The sequence below is a fragment of the Apus apus genome, chromosome 2 (genome assembly GCF_020740795.1).
Source record: "Apus apus isolate bApuApu2 chromosome 2, bApuApu2.pri.cur, whole genome shotgun sequence".
NCBI lineage: Eukaryota > Metazoa > Chordata > Aves > Apodiformes > Apodidae > Apus > Apus apus.
In genome coordinates this window covers 47,300,240-47,318,019 of record NC_067283.1, presented here as the reverse complement: position 1 = coordinate 47,318,019, position 17,780 = coordinate 47,300,240, and the positions used below count along the sequence as shown (strand labels likewise).

At 43.2% G+C, this 17,780-nt stretch overlaps 2 protein-coding genes across 2 annotated transcripts in view; both read left to right on the top strand.

The window, feature by feature from the left end:
- The first annotated feature begins 1,531 nt into the window (after positions 1 to 1,531).
- The window catches only part of GLB1 (galactosidase beta 1), a 41,543-nt gene continuing 25,294 nt past the window's right edge, over positions 1,532 to 17,780 (top strand). The window contains exons 1-2 of the mRNA XM_051609966.1: positions 1,532 to 1,615; positions 12,474 to 12,643. Coding sequence (XP_051465926.1) covers positions 1,559 to 1,615; positions 12,474 to 12,643 — 227 coding nt within the window. The 5' untranslated portion in view covers positions 1,532 to 1,558. The remainder of the gene's footprint in view (positions 1,616 to 12,473; positions 12,644 to 17,780) is intronic.
- On the top strand, positions 1,537 to 8,990 carry TMPPE (transmembrane protein with metallophosphoesterase domain). The gene is made up of 2 exons (XM_051609967.1): positions 1,537 to 1,615; positions 4,559 to 8,990. Exon 2 carries the CDS (start codon positions 4,648 to 4,650, stop codon positions 5,962 to 5,964), a length of 1,317 nt encoding a protein of 438 aa, XP_051465927.1. The 5' UTR covers positions 1,537 to 1,615; positions 4,559 to 4,647; the 3' UTR covers positions 5,965 to 8,990.

Here is a 17,780-nt window from a genome sequence, read left to right as displayed (position 1 = left end):
CGTCACCCGGTGTGCAAGAAGCCGATCCACACACAGATTCGAGATCTTCATGTCCAGTTCTGCGCAGAAAAGGGAGCAGGGTGGTATTCCGTAAATCAGGCTCAGTTTCCCGAAACTCAAGTGCTACTTTTATACCCGAAAACCGTGAGAAAGAACTTTATCTCTAACATTATCCTGTCACTGGCACACTCGATTGGTCAACTAATTCCTCGCTTCCATTTGAAGCAGCAGTGCCCAAAATTTTCATTATGCATGGTCAAAGAGGGCTTTTTTGCTAGTAGGGCTCCCTCTAGCCTATGGGTGGATATTTTAGGATGTTAATAGCTCATTAATATATTAATGGTATGTTTATATGGTTCATCCAGTGGCTTAGTGTTTTTCTACCCAGTGCTCAAGGCTGTGAACAAGATAAGTTGTGGAGAGTGCTCCTTTCTATCCCTTTCATCTGTCCTGCCCGCCTGTCTCAAGGCCGGGCTGTCGACCACTTGGGGCGTGTTTTTTTCTAATTGGAATCTGTTTTTGCCTAATTCTTCCTCTTTCAGTGTTATTTAAGCTTTTTAGTCTGTGTGTTCCTTTTGTTCTCTTTGATGTGATTTCCTCCCCCCCCAAAAAAAAAAAAAAAGATTTTTCCCCCAATATTTGACTTATTTAAATTAATAACGGACATCACCGGGAGATGCATCTTCCACCTCCTTCGGGTGGTGGGCGGAGGGCTGAGGAGGCCTTTCTGCCCAGCCGAGGTCGAGGGCGGGGGGCTTAGGGGTTTGCTTCGTGCCCTCTGAGGAGCTGGGGCAATCCCCGGGCCTGGCCGGATGGGGCGCGGTGGGAAGCGAGGTCAGGAGAGGGAAGCTAGGATCCTGAGCTGGGACTACCGGTGGGAAGGAGGGATGCCCTTCCCTCGCCGGGACACCTCCCGGCGGGGCGGAGCGGAGCGGGAGCGGAGCGGGAGCGGAGCGGGAGCGGGGCGGAGCGGGAGCAGGGCGAGGCGGGGCGGGGCGGGAGCGGAGAGGAGCGGGGCGGAGCGGGGGCGGGGCGGGGCGGGAGCGGAGCGGGGCGGAGCGGGAGGGGGGCGAGGCGGGGCGGGGCGGGAGCGGAGCGGGACGGGGCGGGAGCAGGGAAGGGCGGGGCGGGGCGGAGGGGGCGGGAGCGGGGCGGAGAGGAGCGGGGAGGGAGCGGGGCGGGGCGGGAGCAGGGAAGGGCGGGGCGGAGCGGAGCGGGAGCGGGGCGGAGAGGAGCGGGGCGGGAGCAGGGAAGGGCGGGGCGGAGCTGGAGCGGGGCGGGGCGGAGCGGGGCGGGAGCGGGAGCGGGACGGGAGCGGAGCGGGACGGAGCGGGAGAGAGGCGGGGCGGAGCGGGAGCAGGGCAGGGCGGGGCGGGGCGGGAGCGTGGCGGAGAGGGGCGGGAGAGGGGCGGGGCGGAGCGGGAGCAGGGAAGGGCGGGGCGGGGCGGAGAGGAGCGGGGCGGGGCGGGGCAGTCAGCTGACCCCGCGGTCTTACTGGCCGGCGTCTCGGGGAGCGTTGGGTCCGGCGCCGCGCCGTGGCTGCGCTCTGCCTTCCGTCATGCTGCTGCGGCTTCTGCTCCCGCTGGTCGGCTCGGCAGTGCTTCTGCGGGCGGCGGTGAGTTCCCCTCGCCTCCCTCTCCGCTAAGGGCTCCCGCTCCGCGGCGGAACCGCGCGGGCCCTCGGCTGTCGGGGCGGCCCCGGGCTCGGAGGGGGCCGGCGGGTGGGCACGGCTCCCGGCTGGCGGGGGGGGCCTCTTCCCGCTCCCCCCGGAGGAAGGCGGTTAGCTTTGGTCCGCGTTGGAGTCGTTAGCGGTTCCCTGTTCGCGGGGGCGTTGCGGGGGGCACAGGTGCTGGGCCTGTGGCTGCCGCGGGGCCGCTGGCGGGGCGGGTGCGGCGGCGGGGCGGGGGGACCGGCTCCTTCTCGACAGGCCCGGCCGCTGCCGCCCACCGCCCTGGGCCCGGCTCCGGGCCGTTTCGCCTTGAGGAAGGGCTGGCGGTGCCTGCCTTTGCCCGCAGCCCCTCCCGGGTGGTGAGCTGTGCCCCCCCCGCCTCCCGGGGATAATCGCTGGGCTGGCTGGAGGTGCGGGCTGAAACGGGGCTGCCGACTGTGCTCCTGCCGCTGCTTAAGCTCCGCTCCCAGGAATTATGTCTTACGAGGCCTCTTTAAGCGACTCGTGGAGGGAGGGGGGCAGGAAGGCAGCGGAAATGGAGCTGCAGTTACCTGATGCCGGGGCTCCGTTAGCAGATCCCGTGGGGAAAACGCGCTCTCCCCGCGGCGTGTGAGAGGGGGGAGAGCGCGTTTTCCCCCTTCTGCCCAGGTTCAGCGCTGACTCTCTGGTTCCTGCTTTGCCCAGCGGCATGCCGTACCCACTGCCTAACCGGCGGCTGAGGCAAGTCCTCAGTCTTTACAGCTGGTGTGAGAGGCGTGCCTCGTCCCTTAGGCTGTGAGTCTGAAGCAGAGTGTCAGTATCGTCTCACCAGATGTTGCTAATTGAATGGCGCACGGCTGGTTAAAGCTGTGCGAAAAGTAGCGCAGCCTCGTGGGAGGCACCGAAGGGAAAAGGCTGGGTGACAGTAAGTATGGTCTCTGAGGGGTGGCGTTAGGGCTGAGACTTAAAAAAGGTAGGCTTAGAAGTATTAGAAGAGTGGCACTTGCTGGATTTGTTCATTAGCTTGAAGCAGATAAGATGCTTTTGAAATGTGTAGTGAGTTTCTGGAATTTGTTGCTACAGGAGGCTGTAGAAGCAGACAGTATATAAAAGATTCTAAAAAAGGATTAGCCAGATTAAAATACAGCATGTTCAACAACAACATCCAGAAATAACTAGTCAAGGATTTGCCTTCCCACATCGCTAATGGAACAGCTTTTTCTGCTGGAGGAGTAGGAAAGAAGCAGACCACGGACATTGGCCGGGGTCATGTAGTTTCTTTAAACAGCATTTCTTACTGCTGTTGTCCAGACAGTATATGGCCTGGTGTCTTGGGGAACTGAGGACTCGAACCAGGGGAGCATTCCTTACACTGCTATCTTCCTAGCTTTGTTTATTTTCTTTAGAGGCATGTGTGTAAAATAGCACTGTTCTTTTTAAGAATAGTGTGGGCTTGAGGAACGGAGGCTGTGATGCACAATTTCTGTCAACCCACAGTTCCCTGACCAAGCAGAGAGGGAAGGGGCCCTTCTTGGTCTAGTCCTTAAAATACAGCAGAGTCCTATCATCACAGAGGTACTAATGTGTTTTTTTTGTTTGGTTGGGTTTTGTTTGTTTGTTTTGGGTTTTTTTTGTGGGTTTGTTTTTTTTTTAATTAGCTTGTGAATATAAATGCTGCAGATGAGCAACATGGCAAACTTGGGTTTGTAGATTTCTGGGATCAGGCTCCCTGCAGGGCCCTACAAGGCTACTTTCGTGCCCTAGTTCTAAGATATTTCTGGCTGTAAGGATTGCTTACTTTTTCTCTAGTTAAGCGTGGGCTGAGAGATAGGAAGTGTTTTGAAAGCCACACAGTGACATGCGCTTACTTCAAGTAAGGTAGTTTGCTATCTCAAACTTGACCTGTATTGTATGTTGTGAAAGACCATCCAAACATTTTTTTAGTTATGGTTAATGTTAAACAGTAGGTTTATTTTAAGTAGAAGTGTGCAAACTGAACACGAGTAGGAACACTATGAACTCTGAGGAAAATACAGAATAAAAGAGGGAATTCTGGTATGATTCAAGCAGAACTGATGCTTGCTTCCTTTTTTTGTTTGTTTTGTTTGTTTCAATCTTGGGGCAGAGATACATATGCTCCCTTACTTTTACAGGAGCACAGTGTGTGATGTTTTAATCCCTTTTAAAGTTATTTGTGTCCTGGTAGACCAGTATTTGCTGAAATAGGTGTTGAGTTGTGGGAACTGTACATATAGTGGAAGTGAGTAGCAAAACACAACTTGGATGTCACTGGTTTTAACAATTTTGAGGGCTTTGGGGAAGACTATTTACAACTGGAGGCAAGAATACCTGCTGATCCCTCCTTTGCACTTGCATCTGCTAGCTATTCCAATGGGGATTTCCATGCTGATTTCGTATGTATCAGTAGAACCTCCTGCATTCAGTAAGAATGATGTAGGATGATACCTGCTTTTGAAATGGAGCCAACTGCTTAAGAAGAAGAGCAGAAGATGTGTGTGCTGTGTTAACAGAAGCAGCAGGGTTTACAAATACTATGATTGGTTGCAAATACTATAGTGGTTGTTTCCTGTACTCATTGTATCACTGTTGTGAACGATTGCCATCTGTTATAAGGAAGTTTTAATAAGGAAATGGCATTAAAAAACTAAAACAGAAGGGAGGAATCCTTGAGGAGGGCAGGCAGGGAGCTTGTAAGTAGACTGCCAGAATCCGGTGTTTTCAGTTGTTTGATTTATTCCACATCAGGAAATTTCTGTCTTTATGATAGTGATTCTGCATGATGCAGTGTCTTGAGTATTATGTACAGAGTAACAGTCCTTTTATTGCAGTCTGGGAAAAAGGGAATGTGTGTAATGTTTTAAAACAGCTGATACTGGTTCCTGGTTGCAGGCTTTGTTGACCCAAGGCATCCCTTCATAACCAGACTATTGCCTGCTGGAGACTTCTGCAGAACAGAAGGGAACGGTCAGGAAGCAAAGATGATCTCCTTCAAGCAACTGCCTCTAGAAGCAAAGGCTGCAGTGGCTGCAGGAGTGGTTTTCTTCTCCATGATGCTTTCACGGAGTTATCTGGCAGAGCAACTCGAGCTCAGGACGCGGCGTTGGTTTCTAAGGCTGCAGATGGCACTCTTTGCTAATGCACTCATGTTGATAGGATCGCTTCATGTTTGGAGAAGCACAGTCACCACGTTCTCCAGGTCTTCAGCTGCCAGCTCTGTCTGTTTCATACCGTGGAAAATAGCTGTGTTCATGTTTCTAGCTTTGGCTCATTCAAGCTTCTTTACATTGCTATTTCTTGTTGCAGAAGAACCCTATTTCTTTTCTTTAGCTGCCTACACTTGCCTGGGGGCCTATATCATTCTTATCTTCTTCCTTTTCACTCTAGGCTCTGTAGAGCAGGCTTACAAGTTCTTGGCTGGGAGAGGTGCTAAGGCAGGTACTGGAAACAAGAACAGAACAGCAATTAAACCAGTTTTGGCGGTCATGCTTACTGCTGTGCTGACTGTCATTGGGCTGTTAAATGCTTCCCAGCCTCCCACTGTGAATTCAGTGGAGGTTCCAGTTCTTAAGCTGCCCTCAACAATGAATAATCTGAAAGTGGTGTTGCTTTCAGATATCCATCTGGGGCCCACAGTTGGGAAGACCAAGCTTGCCATGATTGTGAGAATGGTTAATGCTTTGAAACCAGATATCACTGTGATTGTTGGGGACCTGACTGACTCGGAGGCAGAGATCATACGACCTGCTGTTGAGCCCCTTGGAGAACTTAAATCCCCTTTGGGGACTTACTTTGTTACAGGAAACCATGAGTACTACACATCAGATGTTAGCAACTGGTTTGAGCTGTTAAAATCATTTAACATTCGGCCACTCCATAATGAGAATGTGAAGATTGTTTCACCAAAGAGCACTGATGACTGGTTCTGTCTGGCTGGCGTTGATGATATTGAAGCAGATGTATTGCGCTACTCGGGGCATGGCATGGATTTGAAAAAAGCACTCACAGATTGTACAAGTGAGCATGCAATAGTGCTGTTAGCTCATCAGCCAATTGCTGCAAAGTGGGCCCTTCAAGAGAGACCAGACATAAATTTAATTCTCTCTGGCCATACTCACGGAGGGCAGATGTTTCCACTACATGCTGGGGCTTATTTTCTGAATCCCTTCTTTGTTGGCTTGTACGAAGTTGGGCAGAACACCTTTGTCTATGTCAGCCCGGGGACAATGTACTTTGGGATTCCCATGAGGCTGGGCAGCAGAGCTGAAATAACAGAGATAATTCTACGTTGTCCTTGAGGAGTTTCCATTTGCCAGAGTTCTACCAGCCTTTTTAGTCACTATAGTGGCTTTTCTGCTCTGAAAGCAAATCCTTATTCAGGGAAGCCGGAGAAGATCAGTTAGGGTGGACTTCAGCAGGTTCTGTTAAGTTTGAGCAAAAAGACACTAACTGTATATTGGGCCTATGAAACAAATCTGGGGAGCATGTTAAAATATTAATTAAATTAGTTCTTTGAGATAATTATTATTGATGTTCTGGATTTAAAGATAACACTGATGTCATGAAGATAATGTGTCCTGTGCATGTTTAGCAATATCTGTGTCCTGTGGCTACTTCATGTCCATCAGGCAGCTCCCTTATCAAATCTCAGACAGGTGAAGTTCTGCTGTCTTGTAGTGAAATCCCTAAAAGGACTACAGAGTGTCCACTGAGTATGTAAACTAGAAGCCTCACGCTAGAGATGTTATGGGAAGAGAATGGGTTTGGGTTTTTTGTTGAGGCTGGGTATCTTTATCCTGCTATCCTGTCTGCAGCATGCACTGGGGCTTCCACTCTGAGCTGCATACCAGTACCAGATGCCAGGCATCAATCAGTTCCTGAGAATCAATTTTTTTTCCTGTTAAAAAGTGGGGGAGACAGATATCAAATGATGAAAGTAGCTATCTTTCTGCAGGCATTTTCCCCAGAATAACTGGGCATCTAGTAATTACTTATTGAAAGTAGCTCTGATAAAAGCAAGTGAGAAAACTTGTAATTAGCATAACTTACCTTCCTGTCTGAGCATACAGCACCTGCTTATGTAGAGTACAAAATCCAGAGCTGAAATACTCAGTCACTTCATTCTATATTGTTTTGTTTATGCTTGATTTCTCTTCCATGATTTTTCTCTTACAAGAGTAAGGAGATGCTAATTGAAAACAATGCAGATAGATTAATGCTTAAATTTTGTTTCAAGTTTTAGTATTTCAAATATATGGTGTCCTTTTTAAGAGGACTGAAGACTGCTGCAGGTGACTTTCCTTAATAGCATTTGCACATTAATATCTACTACAGAATAGTGAGGGATGGAAAATTTCTTGCTGCCTTTCCTCTAAAGGGTTAACACAAATTAATATAATTCTGGGAGATCTGAGATACTAGAAAACATTCTTGCTTACATATCTTTGTGTTCATCTAAGAAAGCCTGGCTATAAATTAATGTGCATATATTGTCCAGGCTGATGAAGGACATTACTTCTGTACACCTTCTGCTCTTCTCCCCTTACACCTCAATGTTCTGTATGAAATGCCACAAACAGTACAAATCTGGGAATCATGTTTCTGAGTCTGAAGTCTCCAGCTGTAGCCACAGGGTCTTCCTTGCTCTGCCTTTCTGCCCACCAGTACCTGGGTTCCTCTCAGGCAGACCTGTGTAGCATGGAGCAAAGGAGATCTGTGCTTACACAGGAGGCTGATGATGGCGTGACCAAAACTGCCATGCTCAGCCTTTTTCTGCCTTCCTGTATGATCCTGAACCAGACACTTCTGTTTCATTCTGCAGCTTCTGCTCCCGTTTTGTAGGAGGTGTATGAAGGGGTGTTTGAAGAGTATCATAGACCTTGAAAAGTTGAGTTTTTCTGTAGGTGGAATTGTGAAGTTGTGCTTCATCCACTCCCTTCAGCACACCCCTGCCATTGCCAGGCAGTTTCTAACTTACAAGCTTTTTGTATCCTGTTCCTCTGTACAAGCATCTTGCATTTTTACTCGCAGGTATATTGAGAAATACTGTAAATGTGTCATTTGTGTTGGAAGATTGATGGAAGAGCTGGAAAAGTCAGTCTACTTTTAGTCTGAAATCTGAACACCTGACTGATCAGGGTCTTCACTTGCTGGACTAGATAACTTCTGTTTCCCAGCACCTATAATTTTGTAAACTTCTTTATGCTTGTGCAATAATACCTGCTTAAGTGTTCTAAAGTTTCTACATGTATTTAACACTGGCTACTGCCTGCTTGGGGTTCTTCTGAAGTTCTTTCCCGTTGTTGGCCAATTGTCAAATGGTCTTATGTAGAGAGAATCTTGATAGCCTTGATAGCCTCTGTTTACTTACCAACATGACTTCAGTTGAAAGCTTTGTTCTGGGTATAGTAGTGCAGATTATTCTCTCTAGGCCAGTCTGGGAGGAGTTTCTGGCATTTTAATTTTTTTTCTTCCTGTACCCTTTGTATTTTTCTTCTCATTCTGTCCAAATATGTGCAAGAACCTAGCTGAATTGGTCCTTCCATCCCAGGGGTGCATAGATGACTTTCTTAATTAATTTGTATGTGCCCCACTTTGAAGATCTTTGTGTATTCTTTTAGGAACAGATACTGTCTTTTTAGGAGTGGTCATATTGTCATTTCATAAATGTATTGAGTTTTCTTGATGTAATTTCATCTTGAGTTTTTTTCTTTCAACTGCCTCCCTCTGAAATCTTGTTTACTTGATGATTAGTTATCACTTGTAATGTTTTCTATCTGTGCAAAAACACTTCAAAGCCTTTTCCTAATTTGCTTTTTCTTTAAAGTATGAATGGAGGGTATCCTAGATCAACTTTCGTTTTGATAGTAAGAGGAATGCACCTTTTCTAAAATCTCTCTTAAGACAGCAATCCCTAATTGTCCTTCAAGGTTTTTTCTATACTTTTTCCAAATTGACTTGAATGCACATGATTTGGACCTGTGTTCAGTATTCCAGATGAAAAAAATGGCTGTGCTGCTTATTTGTAATTTTTTTTGATATTTTTTGTGGGGTTTTTTTGTGTATATGTATATTTGATCTGGAGAAGTTAACTAAAATAATCCATCCTTTTTCCTATAAAAGGCCAGTTCACTGGGCGGGGGTTGGGGGGGAGGGAGGGAGTTAATCACTGTCAGAATAATAACAGAATGGAATAGTATCATCACATTGTCAAAGTTATATTTATTACATTATTTGTTCAGTGTAGAGTGGATTTAAAAATATGTAAACTGTGATATAAGAAATGCTTTAAATATTGGGATTTAATAAAACTTTATTTGCTTATCAAGAAGGATGTCTCTAATGACTTTTTTTTTTCCCCAGTAGTTTTTGTAGTAGTAAATGCTGAATAATTTTAACATGCTGATTCTAATTTACTAACAAAAAGGTACTGGCAGATAATCAGACTAATTTTGGAAAATCTTACACCCACATTGCTAGGCATGGTGGAAGGTGGGAAAGGTAAGGCCACTATCAAATTTGTCTAATGCCTACTGGGGGAAGAAGTGCAGGCTGAAGAAGTAAGGACGTGTTATGGAGAAAAAGAACAGCTGCAAGGGCAAAGAAGTTATACTAAGAGGGTGTTTTGAATGAGCAGAAGGAAACTAGTGGTTTGTGGTTCTCAATTTTGATACTGAAGCTTTGGGATAGAGAAAGAGGTGTTCTGTGTTTGAATGCTCTACATAAGAGATGTTAGAAATCTTCCCAGGTGGAGGAGTTCATTGAGGATTTGTATCTATATTTGTTTGCTTTTCAAATAAGAAAAAAACCCTGTTTTGTAAATTTGGAGAATGAGAGATTCTAGCCACTGTTAAATAGTTCTGTGTGCTGAAGCTATGAATTTTTTTCCTCTGTTGAGAGACATACCCACTATAAAATGTTGAAAGGGCATTAAGGTTGCAAAAATAACTTTTTCCTTGATTTAAGAAAGAAAGTACAGAGCCTCTTGGCATGGTTAGTCTAAGTGAGGGAGTTAAAATCCTCTTTCAGAGGGAAGCAGCAGCAATTTATTTGGACTTCCCTTTATTTCCAGGGATAATGGCCTTTTAATGCGCTTTTTCCCTAATGCTTCTCTCTTTTTAAGTCTTTCTTCTTAATATTGCAAGATTATGTTGGTGCACCTGGGTTCTGAGTTTCGTGTAATCACAATGGTTTTGAAGCACCTGGTTCTGCATTAATGCTGCAACTTGTTACAGTGCTCTAGAGTAAAAAACATCTGAAGAATGTGAAACGTCTGCCTGGTGTTCTTTAGGGTGAATAGTTTCCTGAGGGGATGGATACACACAGTACAATTCCATCCTAGTGCAGGATGTCCAGGAATCAAGATGCAGGTTATAAATTAAAGATCAGCACAGTGTCACTTAGATTTGAATTGAAAGGAAAGTAAGCAGATGGGAGATACCTGTGCATCCTCTGTAGTGGTATTCTACAAGTTTAAGAGCCTGTAGTTACTACAACAGCGTAATTTCCCAGGGAGAATCCTAACCTTTGAGTTACCTGTGTTCCACAGCAGTTGCTTTGTATTTCCCAGTTCTGCAAGGGCCTGATTTTATGGACACCTGGCACATACATACCTTTGTTTAGTCAGCATTTATTTCACTTTTTATGGAACTCTTTAAGTAATGTTGAGTATGGGTGTGTTTTTGTGGGATCAGGGCTTGAATAGCTTCCCCTATGCAATACTTTGCAGTCGCTTACAGTTCTTGTTTCCCTGCTAGCTCAGAGCTGTATCTTGTCAAATCTATTGTTACACATCCACCACACAGACCATTTCATTTTCATTGTTGACAGGATGTTTTGGATCACTATGGACTTTTAAGACATTTTCCAAAACTTTATTTTAACCTTTCTGTGAAAGAAATATCTTTATCACAGTTGCAGCACACTGTAGTCTTTCTTCTCCTTGGAGTTTGTAGTCTTTAAATGTTTGTAGAGTGTTATCTCACTCAGTTGCTCCGTTTAATGGCAGTCTAGGGATAGGTATGTTTGTTCAGCAATTTCATTGTCCACTTTTCACGAGAGTGTGTTTTTCCTTTGTACTTTTGTTCTTTTAGCCTGTAACACGTTGCATTGACTCCTTTTTGCTGTCTTGTTGCCTTAAGTCTTGGTTGGCAGTTGTTCCCAATTGTTGGCCCAATTGTTGTCTCAGTACTTGCAGCTTTATAGTTATACATTTCTGCTGCATTTCAGTCCTTCTATTCCATTCTTTTTACTCTACCTCTATTTGTACACACCATTGTAACAAAATTGTTCAGTAGTCAACAGAAGTCTTTTCATGGGAAGGTTCTTTAGAGTTGTGTGGTTTGTTGGCCACTTCTTAGGCAGATTGCCTCCAATGGTTGGTTGGCTTTTGTTTAGTGGAGGTCTCCTGAAGTTATATGGTGGTCTACATCTATCCTGCCTTTTTAATCTCATTGCTTTTGTTTCATGTAATCAGTTTCCTAATTACTAAGCCCCATTCTCAATATTGAACAGAACAAGGCCTGTCTTTTCAAGAACATAGCTGGTGTCCTTCAACAGCTTTTAATTTACTCTATTGAATGGTGAGTTTCAATTGGGCTAACCTAATGTGCAGGTTTGTTTGGTTGATTTCTGACTTATTTTTGTTAGGGATGGAGAAAAACTGATTATGTTTGCTGACTTGTGATTTTGCTTCATAAATCCCTACTGATCTTTCACTGAAGGAATTTTTTAATTTATTTTATTTTTTTTAGAATGTGCTCAGTAGTGAGTCTGATAAAATGCAAAGACATCAAACATGAAGACAACCAATCACCTATTCAGTGGTGTGTGGAGGACAAAAGTGGTACTGGTGACAGGGATGCCAAACATATGGGATATGTAAGACGTGAGATGTTATGGTTTGTTTAAAGGAAAAAAATAATTTTAAAAATCAAATGGTTCTTAAAGACATAGGACCAGGCACTTAAAAAAAGGTCTTCTGCTTTTCCTTGGTTTTTACAAGTAAAAGAAATTCTGCTGTTTGTCACAGCAGTTTAAATCTTACTAAGATCACAGGCTCACTTGTTATTTTTCATATGGCTAGGACGTACAGATTCTTACTCTTAATTTATGTGCTTCTTTTTAAGTTCACTGCTTTGGGTGTGCTTAGCTGGAAAAGTATTGAAAGGTGGACTTTATCTGAAAAGAACTCATTTTTAGGGAGCTGTGTTAATGATGCAGTTTGCCAGACAGATCTATCAAATGGCTTTATGCTTACCAGAAACTAAGCTTTCAAATGTGTATGTATCGGTGCCCTGGAGTATTTACAGTGTGGCATTTGTTCCTCCAAAAGCTCTCAGCTGGATTTTGCTTGTAGACTTGAGCATGATTTTAAGTTGAAATTAGGGTTCTGTTTTTCAGCTGTTTAGTAAGTTGAAACCTTGAGTGCGAATTGTTGGCATGCCCCAAATTTCACTTAATTCCTTATCATTTGTGCTGGTGTAAGCAAATGCAAAAAGTGTTACTGTAGAAAGATGGTGCTATATGCTTATTAAAAGTGGGGAATGCATGCAGTTTATTTTGGTGTATCCTGTCACTTTGTAGTGGTTGGCAGATATATTCTAGTCCTTTGAAGTGTTAGGCTCAGGTGGGCCTTATATAGCTAGTGGAGAGCCATTGACAATCAGTTGTTTTAACACCATTGTACCTTCTATTGTGGATGACCCACAGATGCTATATAGACTGTTCTCAGTCTCTTTCAAGGCAGAAAAAGATTATATTGTGGTTTGTGTTGTTGGTTTTGTTTTGTCTTTATTTTTGTATGCAGATTATACCGCAGAGGAGTTTTGGGATTGATTATGAACGTGACTGCTTTGTCAAGGATGGGATGCCTTTCCGGTACATCTCAGGTAGCATTCACTACTCACGGGTGCCTCGCTACTACTGGAGAGACCGCTTGTTGAAGATGAAGATGGCAGGGCTTGATGCCATTCAAACGTAAGTAGCTGTTGACTTCAAAGTGTTTTGCAGTCCTGGGAGATGTATGAGAAGTGGTTGAGTGGAATACTACCACTGGTTTATCAGTTTTTAAGTAATAGGTGAAAAATCTCTGGAGAATGTGGTACAGGATGACCTCTATCCACATGGACTGGGACACTTGGGCAGGTTATAGCAAACAGTCCACTTCCCTGCTGATTGGCAACACCTCTTGCTTTCACAACCCAGGGTTCAAATGTGACCGGAAATAAATTGTTGAACTGTGAACTTTGGCAATGATGAAACAGTTGTTTGTGCTCTGCCTTTGGCATTATAATCTCAGGTCAAAAGGCAGATGAGATGGTACAATAGTCTCTTAATACAGACTGGGTCGTATTGCCCTGAAGGCTTGGAAATACTGGCAAGGGTGGCAGTCATATTTAAAGCTGTTTCACCAAGAGTGTTTAAATTTAGAAAAATAGACATTTTAGACAGCTCTCAGTTGCATTTACCAAACCTTTGGTCCGTCTTTCTTGTCTTACCTTCTTGGTTGTGTACTCATTACAACAGGTGAGGCACAGATTTAAATAAAAAAATGCAGCGTACTCTGATTTTTGCAAAAGCTTCCTTGACAAGGGAACAGGAGTGGTAGGAAAGTGAAAAGTGTAAGGCACAGTTTTTTCATGCAGTGGTTGTAATTCCCAAACTTCTAAACATGCTTGTTTGTCTTTCCCAAATAATTACAAAGCTTAGAGCTTTTCTTTGAAACAGACTGCTTGTGAGCTATGGGCTGCCAGACAGTGTTGGTCCTGGCAGTGCAGAGCCTGTAGCCCAGGGCACTTTGCTCAGTGGCAGCGTTGCAGTCTCAGTCTTCTCCCTTGAAATCTGTGTTCTGTTGCAGGCTTGCCCAGTACACTTGGGAATGTGATTAGTAAGAGTTAGAATTTGAAGAACAGATGGCAGGGAAAGAGAAGAAGTTACTTTTTTTTTTTCCAAATTTAGAGGTGTCTCTCTTTTTTGTATGTCTGAAAACAGTAAAAACCTTGCAAATGCCTTGCATTTGCTAAAAGAATAAAATCCATGCATCTTTCCATTTGACACTGATCTGTCTTTCTGTCTTCGTGCTAAAAAGACCCAACAAACCACTCACCCAAACCCTTTTGTTTTTCTTTGAAGTTTGCAGGTAATGAAGCCTTACTGCTCTTGATTATTTGAGATAAAGGAATGCATTTTCATGTTACACTGAACAAATCTGATGTGATTTTGTGTGCTTTTGGTAAAAGTGGAAATTGGTCTAGATAATTTGTTGTGGGGTTTTGGGGGGTTGTTTTTTTGGTTTTGTTTCTCCTGCGTATTCTTTCCTGGGTCAGTAAAACTATTAGGAAGGAATTGAGATACCAGTTGTGTGAAGTTGTTTTGGAATGGGCCAGCAGGACTGCCAGACCTTCTGGCAAAATGTGATAGTTGGACTCCCAACCCTGGGGCCACTGCTGAAGACAGTGATTTTGCTGCTTGGATTTTTTCCCACGAGACATGGGAACCTTCCTTGTTCTTATCAAGATGCTCCCTGTGAGGCTTACTGCTTCAAGGGAAACAGGATCCTTTTATTACAGGCTTTTCCTCCATGAATACCTTGTGGTTAAAGCAAGCCAAACCTGCTCTTTCCTTCTCTCTGCAGCCTCATTTCTGAAAGGTTTGTTATGCCTTGAGGCATCGTTTAGCTAATGGCTGAGTCAGCAGCTCACCTGGGACTCATGTACGAGTGAAACCAGTATATGTGTATAACCATCTGCACCTGAAAGCATCTTAAGCAATAGCAGAATATGAGAAAACACATGATAGGAAGCTGGATCTAGCATTAAAGCTTAAAATATCCAAGTCTAAACCTTCCAATTAACAGGTTGAAATTTGATGTTATGTTTGGTGTGACATCCGAGAGGATCGTGGAGGTGTTCCTAGGAGCTCTACTCCTCACCCTCAGTAGGTAGCACACAGAGGCATCTGGTCACACAAGGGTAACTGTCCTTTTTTCCAGATCCTAAACTGTGTCTGCCATCTAGAAATGAATGCTATCTAAGACATCTGGAAAGGACTGAAAGCTAGTGGTTTAGTTTGGGATTTTTGACTTGGAGGGGATAAACAATTAACCCCCACTAGATGGGGCTAAATATTTACGGGATTTACAGATCTGTGGAGATGCTTCCTGTAAGAATCAGCAGTTACCTAACAGGATCACAGCAAGTTGAATAGTGTTGGGGATTTTGTTTTACTGCATTAATTGACTAATGAGCAAAAAGCTGTGATTCCGTAAAGTCCCTCTAAGAAAGAGTGGCTGTTTAGAGTATTTGTTAATTAAAAAATAAGCACAATTTACTCTTTCAAAGGTGCATAAATGTGTAATTTAACTAGCATGTATAAAGTGTGGCTCAATTATTTGTGAAAATAGTACAAGATATTTAATTTTATGCAATTAAAAAAACCCAAACAACTACCCTGGTATTACAGAGAAGAATTATCCTGTACATTAAAGGTAGTTAAAGTTGGTTTTCTTGCCAGTTGACATCTCTGAAATAGGAGAGGAAAATTGTGGCTTTAAAGAAAAGGTTTTAGGATCAAGCTTAAAAGTTGTATACAAATGTAGAGTAAATGCTTTTACTCAAATACAGAAGAAATGCAATGTTTCAAGTTTGGAAAAAGAACGTAGCATTTCTTTATAAATTCATTATTCTGTAGCTGAAGCAGTACAGCATTAACAGCTGACAGAAGTTTTACAATGCTGTATAGGAATTATACTTGCTAATAATAGTTTCAGAGTAAAATTGTTCAATTTGAGGATGTTGCTAGCTGTAGAAAACGTGCTAGGGGATTAAAGTGTATTAATAACAATTCTTAGACCAATGTTTAAAATACATGTATATTATGATTCATTCTGTAAGAAAGCATTTAATATATATTTATTCTTCACTTTCATCCCTTCTTTTCCACTAAAATCTTCTTTTATTTCCAGCCTTGTGGGGAAGCATGGGACATAAAAAAACTCTTCCAGAAACAGTTTTGTCTGCTTCCGTCTTGCAAGTAAGGGAGCTGGAGAAACCCTGTTGTCCTCGTCTTAGATGCTATAAGCATATTTAGACCTTCAGACTTGTTTCTAGAACAAGTTCATAAACTCTCCAATGAGTCTAGTTTTGTAACTAACAGGTTACAAGATGTAATTAAGCAGCTTAAGGTGTAAGCAGCTAGAATGCTTTTCTCGTATTAGCTTGTAATTTACTTACCAGTTATTTGGTAGCCTAAAAATAACTTAGCAGTTATTTGGTTGCCTTGTTTGGTAGCCTAAAAAGAAAGGAGTATAAGCAGCTGCCGTCTTTTTGTAGCAGTATTTTAGGCAGTGAGAAACTCTTATGAAGTTAACATCCAGTAATCTTTATTTAGCTCAGACCGGTGCAGCTCTCTGCTAGAGGCATTTTTTCAGTGAATGAACATGTCTGGAAGACAGGAAGAGCTTTCTCTTGTACTGTGGTGTCACCTTGGTGATTGATAATCAGATGGTACTTTTCAGTGGTACCTGCAGATCCTGTTCCTATGAATACCACTTCCATAGGTCATCCTTCTCATTTAGTAATTTTTGCCTTCTTGCTGTGCGAGAGAGAATTAAAGTGATAAATCTTAATTCCTTGTTGATACCAGATCATGTTGGGCTTTAGTTAAGAGCATTTAGAATTCCTGGTAGTTGCTAAAGGAGAAACTGCTACCCCAGCTTCACACCATTCAAGCAGTCACACACAGACCACCTGAGACTTTGCCTGTGAGGACCAAACCCACTTCACAGTGGGCGACTCTGGGGAGCTGACGGGTGCCCCTTTCCAATCCTTTCACACACCCACACCCTCAGGCACTTCCTCTTTCTTTCAGGATTGACCCTAGGTTTCCCTGAGCAGAGTCTCAGGTATATAATCTTATGTTAAAAAAATAATTTACTCAGATGGTCCGGTGGAAAACTGGCTCGAGCTGGGTGCCCGCAGACAGGGACCCTGGGCAAAGAAATTGCTGAGCAATTATACGCATACAATCTATGCACCTCTTCACATGTTCTTCAAGTGCCTTTTTGGTCCAGTGGTAACTTTTGGTCTGGGGTCTGCTAACACCTTATTGGATTCTTTAAATCCAGCAGACCATGAACTGTACTTAGAGAGTTTCAGCTTCTGCTTACAGTTGTAGTCTCCTTATCGTCCCCATTTGTGCTTCCTGTGAGCGAAACTTAAAAGTCTTGGACTTAAAATAAACATTATTTAGCAACAACTAAAACATCAGTGCGTTATCAACATTTTTCTCATACTAAAGCCAAAACACAGCCCTGTATAAGCTGCTAGGAGGAAAATGAACTGTATCGCAGCCAAAAACGTATCTAGGCCAAAGTCCACAGCTTGTGGTGTAAGGCTTCTGCAAATCCAGCTGCTCATGCTAATGCTAAAAGATTTAAACAGAACAAATTGTTCACAATCAAACTTGGTGATTTAAGCTAAACATCTAGTATTTCTTCATATCATGTTCATCAATAGATTTGAAGCTGCTCCCTGTTTGCAAAGCATGCTGTGCATTATGTCACCCATATGTCAATAAAAACTTTGAATACAGTTAGACCTACCAAAGAGACTTGGAATACTCCTTAAAATATTCCATTGCTTTCCCAGAAGATTGCAGGTTGTTCTTTTCTGGTTATTTTTTTATTCTATGTTAATACCAACTAGCCTCTTCTTTTTCTTGTTTACATAGAAGGATATAATACACCAAAGTACCAAAAGCCTTGCTTAGTCAAGAGACATCACCTTTTTTCCTTTTCTCTGATACTTTAGACAACTTTTCCTGTGAACAAATGAGTTAGGTTTATCTGTCCTTGACAAATCTGTAGTCACACATACATAACTTACAAGAATTCTGTATTTCTGTGCAACAGTTTTGAAAATAACATAGTGGTTATGGCATAAAGCAAACTAAAATGATCTGCAGTGATAACTTGGATAGCAGTATATGGAACAGGGAAAGCAAGCACAATACAATACTCTCATATTAGCTGCTTTGAGGTATGTTGGTAATTTGCTTTTAATAGTTTTCTACTTTATCTGCTTTGATCTTAAACATCATCCATCAGCTTGCTCCT